Genomic DNA, 16,155 nt, shown 5'->3' on the forward strand with positions numbered 1-16,155 from the left:
CCTTGCAGCATTTTTAAATCGACCAACAGCTTTGTTAACGGATAACTTTAGTCGACCTCTATAACTTATTAACATTCAATGAATGAATTTCATTGAATGTGTTTTCACTCATCTTCGAGGGCATCATGGGAATTTTTTTTTACCAAAAAGACAAACTTTAACACACAAAATGCTGTCGGGTAGGCAGCGCACTTAGATTTGAGACTCGATTCTTCTGCTGCTCTCTGGTTTTTTACATTCTCTGAGCTAATGTCAAAGCTTTCCTGGGTCTCCTCCTTCAACCCCCCTCTCCTCTTCAATCCCATAATTCCCTCCTTTGCAATGTAGCAAGCAGAGCAGCTGTTCAGTCAGATGAACAACCCTGTAAGTGTTTCTCCGGATCTGTACTTCGTGAAAGCATGAGGACACTTTACTCAGTTTGTTACTAGATTTATTTCTCTTCTTTTTCTGGAGATCTGTATAGAATTGTAGTTTGTGCTTTAGCGTCCTGCCATGTTTCAATTCAATATAGACAATACGCACAGTTTTTTCCATAAATCTGGGTTTTAATGGAACGGTTTGGGCTTTTGTTGTTGTAGTACCACCAATGGCCTGCATGATGCAGCCGGTACATAATCGTGTATGATGCAAATAATTTACAAAACAATATGTTGATAAAACAAGAATATATAAAACAAATCATTTTATTATTAAACATACACATTACAGAGCATGACCAAATTTTGCAGCAAATTCAATTTGTAAATTATAATTATTTCTAAATGGTTGTGTTTATGTTTTGTTTTCCTCTGTAGTTCAACAACATTTGTCAGATATAGGTCTTTTGTATTTTATTATATATTAATTGTGTATAATGTCAGTGGTCGAACTAATAATTAAAAATCAAATCATTTAAAACCAATAGTTAGAAAATCTCGTTCAGATGTCTACTTATTTGATATTTATGTTGAATATGACATCGTGAGACCCGTTCAGAATGTTTTAAACATAGCACTGCGTATGTTTCCTCATGCTTCAATGTGTTAAGTACTCATTTGTGTCTTTGGCTGTTTGAAAACACGTGCATTGCAAAGAATCCTCCCATTGAACCACCGAGCAATAATAAAAGCGTCTCGACTGCATGTTGCATTGCATGTTGCCATCGCTTCCACTCTCTAGAAATGAGAAAGAAGTCATTTTTAAGCAGGATTGTGAATCAGTCCTTATTTGAACATGACGTATCGTATTCAGCTTCAACTGCATCTCATTTTGTTTCATCTTCATGGGAGTCAAATATTAAAATATTATTTTGTGTAAGATATGTTCTTAGAAGCTTGCCTGTTTTATTTATCTGCTTTGTAAAGTGTGTCTTGTTTGTCGTGATCATATGGCTGCTGTCAAGAAAGAGCTGTGCCTTCATATGTTTCTGCATTTCTTTAATCGATGTTGGGTTTCCATGGCGATCCTCATACAGAAGGCCCATGAGGTGGAGGTACAGCAGATAACACGTGGAAACCCAGAGTATGTGGACCGGGTGAAACTGCTGGAGAAGGAGGTGTCCTTCTACAAAGATGAGTCCAGCAAAGCCCAAACGGAGGTCGAGAGGTTGCTAGAGATCCTGAGAGAGGTGGAGAGCGAGAAAAACGATAAAGATAAGAAGATCGCAGAACTGGAAAGGTAAGGATGAACTAACCTTACACGCGTTCGAATATGGATGCTTGTTGTAGTGTGAACGTGACCTTTTCGGAAACACAGTTGACTTGTGAAACGAATATTTCATATTGTTTTAAAGAAGGCTTTTAGATGATCATACAAATGGAAAAAAATTATTTTTAATTATTTGTAATTGACTTATCAAATTGAGTAGTGAAGAAAATGACAGCACACATACATGTACGGTGTATTCTGTATTAATACTGATGGGCAATCCCAGAATCCATCTGGTTGGTTGAAAGAGTGTACAAAAAATATATATAAAACAATATGCCAATTTTAACAAAATACATTTATTGTTGCTTATCGTACTGTATGTAAAGTTGGAACTGCTGAAGCCTTTCAAAGATGCTTTTACAATCCCTAAAATATTAATATTACATAATGAATAAATGAGTCAGGTGCATTTCATACAAACTCTTTACGACGGCTCACAAAGTGAGAGTTTCGATGCATGTGTTGTCGATCTGGTCTCGTATCGCAGCGGCAGTATAGATTCTCCGTTTACAATCATCTCTGGTCCTGATAGCATCAGTTCACAGTTTGTCTACTCTACCGCCTCATATCAAATTCTGCTGGGGTGAAACATCAAAAATCTGATGTCGGGGCCTGCTTTTGATATTCATGCGGTACAACCCGGACTGCACTCTGCTGTCAATAATTCATCTCCTTGAGGACGGTTGCAAATATTTCTGCTGTTCTCCGTAATGCTGCATGCATGATGTCATCAGTAGTTCGTGTTTCTGACATGTTTTGAATATCGCCTCTCTCTTCCTGCGCTTTAATATTCGCTTCTCTCAACAGATCCGTGTGTGTGTTTAGCATGTTCATGTACAACTGCCTCTGTATCTCTTTCCTCTTCTGTTAAAGTTGTATATTTACGCTTTCAGTTGTTGGTTTGTTTATTGTTATTGGACCATTCGTAGTCTTTGCTGTTTTCTGTTCAAACTGACAAAGATTAGAAGTTAAACTACAATAGAAATGGTTATTTCTCTCCATTTTTTAATCATTGTTAAAAGGAATTGCTATTTAATAAGTAATATAATGAATTGCGGTGGAGTGAACAGGAGACCTGTAGCATTAAAATCTCTGTCAGTGTGAACTATCTGTGATAGTTTCGGGCATCAGAACCGTTAAACCGGTTCCTTATAGGTTCTTCAGCTCTGATTGAAAAGTCTTGTTGCTTTTTCTCAGTTGTCATGCACATGCTTTCGGTGTTGATGTGGTGCGATTAATGGTGTATTTCTGTTCTTTTTTTTGCCGCCTCGCCAACCCTTTCTCTCTTCCATCACTTGCTATGACCTCCTCCTCCTCATGTCCTTCCACAATCTCTCATACCCGGTTCTAAAACTATTGTTTTTTCATCCCTCTATTGTATATCTTAATTCTATCCTTCATCTCTATTCCATGATGGCATCTAACCGTCCGTCTGTCTGTCTATCCCCTCGTGTTCTTTCACGGGTCATGCACCTGTTCTGAAACATTTCATCACTCGCTCACTCCTTCCTCCATATCCTCATAACACCTTCACTGTGGCCCAGCCCTCCTCCCCCCGCTGCCCGCCCCTCGCCCCGCCCTGGTGGCAGAGCCCCCTCTGACCCTCCCCCCTCAGTGTCCGCTGCCCCCCAGCAGATTGGGGGCATGGTGTGGGACTTCCTGGGAAAGTGAGTGCTCTGTCCTGGCACCACGGCCCGGCTGCATTTATCTGTTGGCATCTGTCATGCTTTCTGTGGCCGTTGCTTTGATGACTCTCTGTTGCACGACTGTCTGTTAGGTCAATTTATGCAATATTATGAAAATGTTTTACATTTTAAATATGTAAAAATCAGTGGATGCCCACAAAGTTTGTATAAAGTGCTGTGGCTGCTGTTTATTGTGTATCTGCTCTGTTCTAAACTCGAGCGCGCTGTTTATTGTCTACATAGGCAGCTTCATAACCAAATTGAATCCATTGTCTGAAATAGGAACTGTTTTCTGTCTATACTTAAAAATATATATTTTACAGAATCATAAGCAAATTGAATCCACATATACGATGCACAAAAAATACTCAATTAATATTAAAATATTGTCTGAAATAGGAAGTTTTCTGTCTATACTGTATATACATTTTTTTCTTAATACTTCACTTGACTGTGTGTGCCCTATACATTTCGGGCAAAATGACATAACTTTTGATGTCCACAGACGCGTGCCTGTGTTGCCTAGCTAGGCGGCTCACTAGGGTTTGGAACAGAGTCCATGTGTACATCATTATGTGTGCTGTGTATCTTGTGCATTGGTAAAACCAGATGGTTGCTCAGTTTCAGTATGATTTGGTTCACGTTGCGTAATACTGTATATGTGTGATAACTTCACACTTGTTGTTAATGTTGGCATGACAACATGTCCATTGGACATCAAATCCCAGATCACAGCTAGATTTAAGGACAGCTCACCCGGAAATGAACAGTTTCTTCCGTGAAACACAAAAGCAGATGCAAAAGGCAGACACAAAGCTGACTTCTGCGGACTTAAAATAACGCGCACAGGTTTTATGGACTACTTTTATTTCTATTGGATTTTACTTTGTATACAGTAAAAACAGCTTCAACATTCTGAATAATGTGTTTCACAGATGAAAGTGCAGTACGTTTGCAATGTCATTGTCTGTGATCTTTGTAATGTTTTTAACATATTTAAACATAACTCCTTAACACCTGTTTCACATGCTGATCTGCTGTCTTTCACCTCAATCATTTCTTTGCTCCATAACAACTAAATCCTCCTTTTAAAAATCTGTCCTCTTTACTCACTGCTTTGTCCTACCCTTTATTGAATGGTTCCCCTCCATCCTCATCCACCTCGGCCTGTGAAACTTTCCCAAAGGTTGTCTTACCGGGCTGCATGACACGATGTGCAGCGCTACCATCTTGGCTCGGCTCTGAGCTGGGTTCTTCTTTAGATAGGGCTTAACTGCTCAACAGAGCGCTCTTGCCCCGTTGCTGCATGTTGGCACTTTCCACGGGCCGCTGCGCAGCTGAACTCAGTGGCTTTCACTGATGATGATCTGAGATGCATCCTGCATTATTGACCTCAGGATCCATTCTGAACGGCTTCTCCTTTCTCACCCGACTCGTTCCAGCCAGTTAATACCTTATTTCAGTGAATTTTAAAGTTTCTTTTTTCTTGACTTGTTTTTTCCTCTTCCTGTGGCATTTTCCACTTCCTGTTCCTGCCCTTCTTTGCTCCCTCCTGTTTCTCTACCGCCAGTCTTGCTCCCAGGTAAGTTTAATGTTCCTCCGGTCAGACCTTCCAACCAGATCTCTCGGGAATTTTTGTTTTACGAGGTGGCCATTTTGTATGCATTTGTATGAAACGTTAGGACAATTAAGCCCCGCCCCCAAACCTACCCAAGCGAAGACGTTGTACGAATAAGCCATCTCTTATTACACGGCTCGTTGGAATGCTTGATTCTGATTGGCCAATGGGGACATTTGCAGGTTCGATATTCCCAAATAACAACCTCTCAAAACTATTAACACACGGTTTCCCGGATGCAGCAAATCATTTTGACAAATTAAATATAAATATGTCTTTTATTAACGTTATATTTACCAATGATTCAACTAAATTGCCTGTTTTGATGATTGTTTCTTACCTTAAATCCGAAAGTTGGACCATCACACACACTTAAAGCCTACAAGGCGTGCTGAGCAACCAAGCCTTTATTCATTTCACAGTGATGTTGTTCTAGTTCTGTATTGTGCGGTTATTTGTGTTTGTTCTTCGTATGTATTTGGACACATTTAAGTGCTGTTTTGCATTAGGCATTTCCTTATCTGTGTTTTTCCATCTGGTGCAGTTTTAGTGAATGTATATAGTGTCATTGTTCTCACAGGTGTCCCGGCAGAATAAACACAGGTGTAGTGAATCACCAACAATGGATGAATGTTTGACAAGCATAAAGTGTCCAAATACATTAGTCGGCGTGTACCACTGAAGGACACTTCAATAAATACAACCAGTAAAATCCAAAAATGCTGACAATATTCTGTCTGTTCTCAAGGCAAAATAAGGATCAAAATAAAAAGGGTCCAGGTATCAAGCTTGGCCCTCAGATGGACAAGAAAGTCACTGGAAACATCTTGCAGGATCAACGCAAAGATAATCCCATGGACAATACAAAGGTGTGTGTGTTTATATGAAGGGATAGTTCACCCCAAAATGAAAATTCTGTTATCATTTACTCACCCTCAAGTTGTTTCCAAATCTGTATTCATTTCTGTGTTTTGTTGAACACGGAGAGAGACATTTAGAAGAATGCTTATAACCAAACAGTTCTTGGGCACCATTGACTATCGTAGTAAATATTTTTTGTTGAACACAAAAGAAGATATTGAAGAATGTAGGACAGCAAACGGTTCCTGGGACACTATTGACTACCATTGTGTTTTTTCCTACTACGGTGCCCAAGAACGGTTTGGTTACACGCATTCTTCCAAATATCTTTCTTTGTGTTCATCAGGAAAATGTTCATTCATTTCATGTATACAAATTTGTTCATTTTGGGGTTCCTTTAAGTGTCCGTGTTTTGAAGATATCTTTGTTTTGAGTAACTCAGTACTTAAAGGGATAGTTCACCCCAAATTAAAATTCTGTTATCATTTACTGACCCTCAAGTTGTTTCCAAATCTGTATACATATCTTTGTTTTGGTGAACACGAAGAAAGATATTTGAAAGAAACACCAAAAAGATCTCGTAGCCCATTGACTACAATAAGTAGGAAAAAATACAATGTTGGTCAAAAGTGCCCCAGAACTGTTTGCTGTCCAACATTCTTCAAAATATCTTAGTATTATGAAGTATTATGAAGGTAAAGTATTTTCCCTACCATGGCAGTCAATGGGGTCGGGATCTGTTTGCTTATAAGCATTCTTCCAAATATCTTTCTCTGTGTTCATCAGAACAAAGATAGTTATACAGATTCAATGAACAAATGATGACAGAATTTTAATTTTTGGGTGAAGTATCCCTTTAATAAAAGATTCGTTCTCTATCCTGTTTCCTCAGATGGAGGAGTTGATGAATGTTCTGGAGAAAACAAGACAGGAGCTGGACGCCACCAAACAGCGTCTGTCTTCCACGCAGCACTCTCTGTCTGAGAGAGACGGACATCTGACAAACCTCAGACACGAGCGCAGAAAACAACTCGAGGAGATCTTAGAGATGAAGTGAGAAATCTTAAACAGCAACTATTTAAGTTTTTTGTTTCAATGCTATAGTTAGGACGTCAGGAAATGCATATTTGGATTATGCGTGCATGTAAATGTGATATGTTTCTCTTCACAGACAGCAGGCTCTGCTCGCTGCTATTAGTGAAAAGGATGCTAACATTGCTCTTCTGGAGCTGTCGTCCTCTAATAAGAAGAAGACACAAGAGGAAGTTCTGGCCCTGAAAAGAGAGAAGGACAGATTGATGCATCAGTTAAAACAACAGGTCAGCATCTTAACTAACATAACTTAAAGGTCCAATGTGTAGTTTATACGAGGATCTATTGACAGAACTGCAATATAATACACCTAACTATGTCTTCAGAAGCGTATAGTGACCTTACACACACCGTAGTGCTTCGAAAGGGAGGGATGGAGTGAGCCATTGGTTGCAATTCGCAACCTCACCACTAGACGTTGCTAAATTTCATCCCCTGGACCCTTAATATCAATATGTTTTTGTGCGGTTCCTATCATTTTATCCATCTCCAACAAAGAGCACATAAACAAAGAAATATATGATGTGGTATATTATATGTTCCTCTTATTCGTCCTGTGTGTTTTATTCCTTTAGACCCAGAGCAGAATGAAACTGATCACAGACAACTACGAGGACGATCACTACCACCCTCACGCTCCACCTCCCCACATGCAACCTCAACCTCTACATCCTCAACCTCTGCATCCTCAACCTCAGCCACAGCCTCCTTACCCACAAGCCCCACACCAGCCTCCTTACCCACACCAACCCCATCCTCAACACCCACAGCCTCCACCGCACCACCAACAACACCCACAGCAACCCCCCCAGCCACAATATCCCCACCCGCAACACCCCCAGCACCCTCAGCCTCCTGGACCACACCCTCCCAGAGCCCAACAGCCACACCCTCAACACCCTCATCCTGGGATGCCTCCACAGCAGCATCCACACTCCCAGCACCCGCACGGGCCTCCGCCTCAGCAAGGCCCCCACCCGCAGCCCCTCCCACACCCGCAGCAGCACCCCCAACACCCCGGACCACAGGGCCCTCATCCAAGACACCCCATGCCCCCACACCATCGAGGTCCAGGTCGCGGACCGCCTCATCCCGGACACCGCCCCGCCCCAGATCAGGTCTGTAAATAGAAGTTTTTGTGTGGATTCAAATGATTTTTTGTCTGTCTTTTGTATCTTTGTGTTTCGTTCATGTTGCTCGCTGTTATGTTTATAATCTGAAGCTGTGCAATATTTCTTGAGATGCCAATGCAAATGCCAAATACAAATGGTCATCATTTATTCACCCTTCAAAACCTTCTTCCGTGGAACCCAAAAGTAAAAATAAAATCTCACTGGTGTTGTGTTCATACAATGGACGTGTCAATAGGGTTCAATGATGTTTGGTTACCAACATTCTTCAAAATATCTTCTTTTGTGTCCTGCAGAAGAATGTCATTCATACAGGTTCAGAATGACATGAGGGTGAGTAAATGAATGACATTTAGGTGAACCATTAATTTAATCCCACCAACTCAATGGCACCAATCCAGCCATTTTGTTTCTCCAGCTGGTCTTTTCAGCAAGGGTTGGATTTGTTGAATAATCTACCCATCACTCGCTGCAATGCAGACAATAATATTGCTTTGTATGATATATGTATATATATATATATAACATGCCGTTTCACTCTTAACTCATCTAATTCTCACTTCATGCTGACCTCTGGATCTATGTTGGACTGAAAGGATGATGAAGAAGGGATTTGGGCATAACCATTTCCAAACCAAAGCTATGATGTTGTTTTCTGGGGTGAGATCCATCAGCGTCCGTTGTCCTGTTAGGAATTAAATGTTTGATGAAGCAATGAAGTTTCTTTTGATTCTCCCACTAATGTCTTCTGTTTGTCTTCAGCAGGAGAAACACAGCCATGCCGTACAGATGAAATTATACGTTGTCCACTCGGCCAGTCTTTACCTTCAATCAGATTCACTTTTTTGGATAGGATCCCATTTATTTTCACGCTTTGGGGAAAGAGGCGGAGCATTTGTGTGAGTGGGAGGGCCAAAGCTGGAGAAGACCGCCTGAGCAGGTAAAGAACCAGTAATCTTGTTAAGTCTTCTTTTTAGTTTTTAAACACCTTTGTACAGTACATGGCACTTTTAACTCTTACCATGTAGACATGGGTTAAGATGAATCCTAATTAAAGTACTCAATCCTGCTAAAATAACTTTTGAATACGTTTCACAGATGGTTTGAAAACATAAATGGAGAGGAACTCTGGACTGTAGAACAGAAACACTTTCTTTTGCAGTACTTTTCCAGATGACGTTTGCCTTCTCCGTGTTCTGGATACCACCTGCTATGAGGTCATTCGTCTAGCTGCCCCTCCCCTTTTCTTATTGGCCCCACCCACTCTCATTCAGCTCCACCTCTTCAGCCTGCACATTTGACATCACTCAGTTCAAGCCTTGGGTCTGTCTATGTATGTAACTATGTTCTATGCTTATGTTCTCAAAAAAACATTGTAAATAAAACCATCCGTTTTTGGTTTTTAACAAAGTCACGTTCGCATTTTAAAGGGCCTTCAAGTTTTATGAGTATGCATAATGGAGGGAGGAGTCAAGGACACATGCATTTCATTTCTATGCCACTTTTCATGTCTATTGTTGTATGTTTTTGCTCGCCGGAAACGCACAGAACATACATACCGTGCTAACCACAATGTGCCCATAGGTGTTTCTTTTCTCAATTTCATACCCCAGGCCTGGACGTTATCATGCACCTATGCACCTCCACCCCTTCTAACAGGGATCGTTTCTAATGGTGCTTTAAATGGTGCTCAGACCCAACAGAGATGGATACAGCCATGGCTTGCGATTTTCAGCGAGTTATGTTTCTATCTGAGGACATCAGCTGATAAGGCTGTCTGGATTCGTATCTGTGGATCTCAATGTTGTAATGCTCCCTGCAACCATGATGTCATCGTACGAGTTCTGGAAAAGGGAAAACATGACATGTCTTAAGCTACTGCTGCAGGTTGTGGATTAATATCACACAGATCTGGTCTGTTAAAAAAGTGTCCCGCTACTTTTTTGAGCAACTTGATTGTTGTAAAGCTGACAGTCTAGTCCACTCCCAAGGGACGTCTCTCCTCCTTTGAGTTACCGGCTCACCGGGTATTGGCAGAGCTGCCACCACGAGCAGCCACACCCAACCCAAACGTCTCATAACGTCTCCACGTGATGGCGAGTGCCTATTTATAAATAGATAGTAGATATATATATATAGTGAGAGAAATAATAGTGTCTACTGTGGTCAGAAAATTGTGTCAAAAACAATGAAGTCTGAGGAAACGTCTGTTTAGGTGTGTTTGAGTTGTGTGTGGCATCGTCTGTTTGGCCTCACCGTGTCTCCTCTGCAAGATCGTGGCACTGGGGTCTATGCAAAAAATAATAATTACAGAATATTAAAACGTCTGTTTAATGTTTCAGAAACAGGTGGCTTTGAATATGTCTTGTTGTTCAAACGGAAAATTGTATAGCTTATGTCGCACCTTGCAAGAACAAAAGAAAAATCACACGGTAAAGAAATCTGAATGATCCTTCTGCAATGCAGTCGGCTGAGACATGCACTCGATGATAACAATGGCGTTCACGTTGACCACGTTCGCAACCACAGAGCGAGTCGTTTATATCGAACAAAGTTGAGCAAAGTTGAACTTAATACTAAAGCGCATGTGGTCTGCCGTCTGATACAGTTCAATGCCGAACCCTGTTAGAGACGGACGGGAAAGTTACTAAATGGCAGATAACATTGAGAAGTTGTTTTGCATCGTCTTATGTCTCATTCCACTGCTGCTGTCTGTGTTTATGTTAGCCAAAATCTGACTGTTACAAAATGAAATGTTTGTGCTTCCATGTTACGTTCTCGTCTCTTCTGGAGCATCGTCCTTGTGCTGCGTTCACGTGCAGATGACAAACACTATTTCTGTGAACCCACACAAAGCATCTGCGTTAATGTATGTAATCACTATATGCATTATTATTTTGAAAGAATATTTTGATATTATTTGATCATATGGCACATCGAGGTGAAATGTGTAGAGGTAGATAAAGAACTACCATCAATGTGGCATTGATTTATAATATGTCAAATGACAAGTTTCTGAACCTGATACTAGTAAACACACGTGCTAGAGATTATAGCCAATCTGACGTGAACGTAGTGTTATTTCTTTATGCTGACTTTTGCGTTCTTGCTTTATTGCATTTGTGGTTAAAGAACAAACTGTTGCTCATCTAAAATATGTCCTGTGTGTGTGTGTGCGTGCGTGTGAATATTTGTCTTTTGGATGATTCTGAGTCCTTTTGTGAGTGTTTGATATTCTGATATCTGTCTGTGTGTAAGTCTATTGTACTATTAGTTAAGAGGACATAAAACATCCAACCTTTCCTTTTAGGAGACGCAATTCAGTCCTCCACTTTCAGGACCTGTTAACTATACTTGAAGTAGGAGGTGAACTCCTGCCTAGGAAAAGATATATAACAGAACAAAGAAAAAAAGAGAACTGTGTCGAGTTATGTGAAAATAATGCATGAATATTTCATTATGTGCCAACTTTGGGCTGTGGTAGAAGACAGATATATGTGCAGAGGACTAAAATAATAAGAAATAACTGAAGAATTAAAGAATTGAGGTCTTTAAAACCATTTCAAAGGGCCAAAATAAAGAGAACAACGAAGAAGATTTCTCTCTATATTTATATTTGTTGTGTGCCAGTTGCATTTCTTTTATTTCACGATGTCAAAAAATGCAAACCTCCGTATGATACAAACCACTGTGACAAATGCCAGAAAAAAAACGAGTACTTCAACATTGTTTTTACTTTTTTAAGATATTTATGTTGTGTTTTTTTATGGTTCATGCTTTTTCGAATATGTCAGTTTGGGACTGTAAGATTTATACATGACGTTTTTCTTTTCTGTACAGTCTAATGTGTGTCAGCATGCTGAATGATACAGTGTGTGAACTGGGGGGTTCATTTTCCCATGGTGCATCAGTCGTTATAGACGCAATAGCATCCTGATGGTGTGATGTGTTTGAGAATGGTATATCCTCACCTGTGGCCCCACCCACCTTCTTCTACCCACTGCCAGTGGATTGCCCGTGCAACAAAATCAAAGCGTTTGCATGTTTTCGGGGAGCAGATCTGAGATGCTGAGAGCGTGGGGTTTGCTTGCATGATCGTGTCTGTGTATGCAACAGGTATACGTTTGTTAAAGGGTGTGAATGTTGCGTGTGTGTTGAACTGCAGAAAGTTACCGGAGCGATGCCCTTCGGGTTTAGTGTGAAATCTGTGTCACATTCGATGTTTTTGAACCCTGTTGGGCTTGAACTCAGAGTCTTTAACCCGCCCTGATATTTGCTATTGTACGTGTTGTGACCGCCACTATTCTTGAGTGTCAGTTAGCTTGTTTATATCCATTCAATAAAAGTGACTTTCTTTCTGAAATAAGAGCCCTTTTATTTAAAAAAAACACAATAAAGGTTTATTAGTTGACAAGCTGTTAAACAGTACACAACCAGAAAATATCCTGTTAGTTTTATTCATTTTTAAAGCAGATGGAGAATGTTATCACACCTTGTTTGTTCCATCCGAACTTTTCTTGCTAAACCTGTTTTAGTTATCTCCCTCTGATGAGGGTGTCCATCACTCGGTCGGTCTTATCGGACACCCAGTATCCAGCCATGGCCGCCACCGCCCCCATAAAGATGGAGGTGAACACCAGATCTCCTTTAGCCGCCAGCGTGGCCAGCGCACACAGCACCACACCGAAAAACATTTGCTGCAGGACCTCGATTTCATCGTCTTGAATGTTATCAAAAATACCTGTTCCTTCACCAGCTGAATAAAAGAGATATAACATAACTTAAAAAATAAATAAAACACACAAAACAACTAACGCAAAAACTTCATTTTGTTAGAAATAGTGCATACTGAAAATGATAAATATAGGACATAAATATGATTTGCTTTTTTTATTGACAAAGGTATTAAGATGTATAACAGTGTGCCGTTATACAGTAGTTTTGAGCTTAAACTTTCTAAAGTCTAGTTTTTATGTACTTTTCACAAAGATACTTTTCTGAGAGAAAATAGCTGTAAACTAGTCATGTAGCCTTCTCGTTGTTTACTACTCTTATGCAAAGTTAAAATGACCAGGGTGCAGTTAAAAGTGTACTTTTCATCAACTAAATCTTGCTTAATTCACTAAACATTAAGTGTACATACTTTTATAGGTGCATATTACAATGTGTCATTTTCAGCATGATGGTTTTTATAACGTGGAGTTACAAGTATATGTAATGTATTAACATGTTCAGCTACGTACAGAAAAAATTTGGGACGGACGTGTTTAGTGTTATATTACGTTTTTGAAGAACGTAATTCGTAATTTGAGTATGAGACTGATGTTTCCGGCTCACCTGCTGCCTGGTCTCTCTCGCAGCCGGTGCTTTTGCGTGTATAACCTTCTGCACACTGACAGTGAAATGAACCTTCTGTATTTACACAGATGACATTGAGACCAGGGCAGGCCAAAGTTTCATCACTGCATTCATCTATATCTGTAACGGAGAACAAACACAACTTTAATTTCTGAACCCACAGAGGAAAAACAAATAAGTACTTAAAGGCAACATGGTTGCGAAATCTATTTTGTAATTATTACAAGATTACATTTCGATAAGAATTTGTAACACTGAAGGTCTACAAACAAAGATGTAATATATTGATCACTATATTATGACACATCGCTTATTGCTCCCCAAACTCTTTGGATAAAAGCCTCTGCTAAATGACAATGTAAATGTGATCAGTCACAGCAGCTAAATGCTTCTGATAGACACAAGATGGCGCCATTTCAAAGCAAATTGAATAGCAGACCATATGTTTATTCATAAAAGTGAAACATAAGGTTGCATTTGAGGGCATTTTTAAGACAGCGTTTCTAAATGAATAGATTGCAAACAAACCAAAGGTTTATTTAAAGTGATCCCACTTGGCGAAATACAGTGTGTACTTCTTCAAGGTTCACTAAAACTCACCTAAACATTTCATTGCTGAAGATCTGTATCCAGGAGCACATTTTCTACAGCGGGCTGGTCCTCCCTCCATACACCCCGAGCAAGCCTTGTCACATGCTGCCAAAGAAAATAATACATTATTGTGTTACCATGAATTATTGTTATCTACATGTTTAACTGTTGTTTATGTATTATAATAACAAAATACCTCTGCACTGGTAAGATCCATGAGTGTTCAAGCAGTATGTGTTGTGGGGACAGCGACCCAGTTCAGTGCCACATTCATCAATATCTCTCAGAATAGAAATACAGCAAGTTTAACTTCTGAAGCAACAGGATAAGAATGTGAATGAAATGGATACATGCTCATTCTGATCGCCGTCTTACCCACACACATGATGTCGTGCAGACTAAATCCTGTGCGACACTGCAGACATTGATCTTTTTCTGGTCCTCCACATGCTTTACAGTTCTCTGAGCAGTTCTGACCCCAAATCAGTTCAGCATGGGCCAAACACAACACAGCAGACAGAAAGAACCACTGAGAGTGTGACATCACTCTCTGCGAAGCTAGTGAAGTCCTTCAGCACGGATGGTGGTGGATGTTGGTGATGACCACAATACCTATGTTAGAAGAGATGGTGTACATACATTTAATATATTAAAACCTTTGTAACTTTGTATTAGCACCTATTGTACTATTGCTCTTGTATGACATATCGCTTATTGCTCCCTGAACTCTGTTAGTGGCTTTGGATAAAAGCGTCTGCTAAATTATTAAATGTTAATGTGAAAAACACCTTATAAAAACACTTTCACAAGTAGCTATTTTGCAATACAAGAAAGGTATTGGCAAACCTTGACATATGTTGATGTACTCGTAAAAATGCACCGATACCAAACACTGATACCTCATGTGACATAACTGATAATATATTATACTATACAACCAAAATTTGCTTTGAAACTTTGTGAAAAGCACATCAAATTATTTATTTTCACCTAATGTGTTTAAGGTGGAGTTGTATGAAGCTATTCTTTTTATATTTGTCTCACTGTGTTGTGAAAAGTTACAGGCATCGGTATCGGCAAGTATACCAGAAAACAAATATCCGTCTTTAAAAAATAATATTATCCCAATTAAGCAACTTTCAATCTTTTTGAAATGATAGCATATTCTATAATACTAGTATATGACTAAAACAATAATATTATTGTTTATGTTAAAACCTATCAATTATATTTACAAACAATAACATTATACTATGTTTGATACACTGTTGACATATGACAACATGCACAGCGTAAGAAACCTGTTCTTCAAGTACATTAGACTTATTTATTCTAACCACAACACTGTTAGATTAATAAAACCAGAGATAGCTTATTATTTAACGTAAACATTAATTTCATAAGATAATGCATCGTTTAAAACCACAGAACAACATTTAAAAAGCAGTTTGCGAATGTTCTGCATAAAAAAGAAGTGTTGTTTGTAAAGACTCACAAAAAACAGGCGATGACTTGTCAATAAAAACAGTCTTTGCGTGCTCTCGCGTGCCTGCTTTAACGCGCAATGCAATTCAACGTAAAGCACTTTAACGCATGAGAATCATACGGTGAAGGATTAACGTAAGAATACTAAATAGCACACATGATGACGTCTGTTGTCACTTTCTTTATCGTAGTATTTTCGCTGAGCTTTGCTCATTGGGTGGCACGTGGTTCTGATGTCCCGTCTGAAGATTTCTGGGAAACAAAAAGGGGGCGCGTGGGAGCTCGAAATGACGAAACCCCATCGAGTGTCTCTAAGATCTTACATTGTTCTTATTTTATTTTAGACAATGTATAATCGTTTAAATAAACTAAAACCGATGGTCGGTTCTCTCCAATCACGCCAAAAATAAAAGGATTTAAAAAAACGTCTTAACACGTGATCACGGTAGACCTCAGTGATTGGTCCAGTCTCACCAGCGAGGTGAAAAGTAGCGGAAGCAACGTGTACATGGCCACCATGTATTCAGCTTCAGCAAAGTTCCTAAAATAGTTTTCAACTATTTGTAATTACAGACAGACAGGCATTTTAACAAATAATGCATTGGGGGGGAAACGATAAATATATTTAAAACGACGAGGAAATACG

At 39.6% G+C, this 16,155-nt stretch overlaps 2 protein-coding genes across 2 annotated transcripts in view; one reads left to right on the plus strand and one right to left on the minus strand.

Moving 5' to 3' along the window:
• erc2 (ELKS/RAB6-interacting/CAST family member 2) overlaps nt 1–12,435 on the plus strand; it is a gene marked incomplete at its 5' end in the record, with an annotated part of 33,934 nt that extends 21,499 nt beyond the window's left edge. The window contains 8 exons of the mRNA XM_079482886.1: nt 1,454–1,656; nt 5,741–5,861; nt 6,746–6,906; nt 7,025–7,172; nt 7,521–8,063; nt 8,672–8,735; nt 8,841–9,015; nt 9,174–12,435. Coding sequence (XP_079339012.1) covers nt 1,454–1,656; nt 5,741–5,861; nt 6,746–6,906; nt 7,025–7,172; nt 7,521–8,063; nt 8,672–8,698 — 1,203 coding nt within the window. The 3' untranslated portion in view covers nt 8,699–8,735; nt 8,841–9,015; nt 9,174–12,435. The remainder of the gene's footprint in view (nt 1–1,453; nt 1,657–5,740; nt 5,862–6,745; nt 6,907–7,024; nt 7,173–7,520; nt 8,064–8,671; nt 8,736–8,840; nt 9,016–9,173) is intronic.
• A 1-nt stretch (nt 12,436) lies between these two features.
• On the minus strand, nt 12,437–15,969 carry creld1a (cysteine-rich with EGF-like domains 1a). Its single transcript, XM_079482887.1, has 6 exons — nt 15,520–15,969; nt 14,400–14,636; nt 14,221–14,304; nt 14,034–14,129; nt 13,413–13,553; nt 12,437–12,831 (listed from the first exon to the last, which is right to left on the minus strand). The coding sequence occupies exons 2-6, from the start codon at nt 14,566–14,568 to the stop codon at nt 12,611–12,613; spliced, it is 711 nt and encodes a 236-aa protein (XP_079339013.1). The 5' UTR covers nt 14,569–14,636; nt 15,520–15,969; the 3' UTR covers nt 12,437–12,610.
• Nucleotides 15,970–16,155: the final 186 nt, after the last annotated feature.

The sequence above is a fragment of the Barbatula barbatula genome (assembly GCF_947034865.1).
Source record: "Barbatula barbatula genome assembly, chromosome: 20".
Taxonomy (NCBI): Eukaryota; Metazoa; Chordata; class Actinopteri; order Cypriniformes; family Nemacheilidae; genus Barbatula; species Barbatula barbatula.

Excerpts from the sequence above, each read along its gene's own strand:
- creld1a (XM_079482887.1), bottom strand. The coding sequence starts at position 14,568 with ATGTCACACTCTCAGTGGTTCTTTCTGTCTGCTGTGTTGTGTTTGGCC. Across the intron at positions 13,554-14,033 it reads TTCAGCAATGAAATGTTTAG|ATATAGATGAATGCAGTGAT; the intron begins GTGAGTTTTAGT and ends TCTCCGTTACAG. Across the intron at positions 12,832-13,412 it reads CGAGAGAGACCAGGCAGCAG|CTGGTGAAGGAACAGGTATT; the intron begins GTGAGCCGGAAA and ends TCTTTTATTCAG.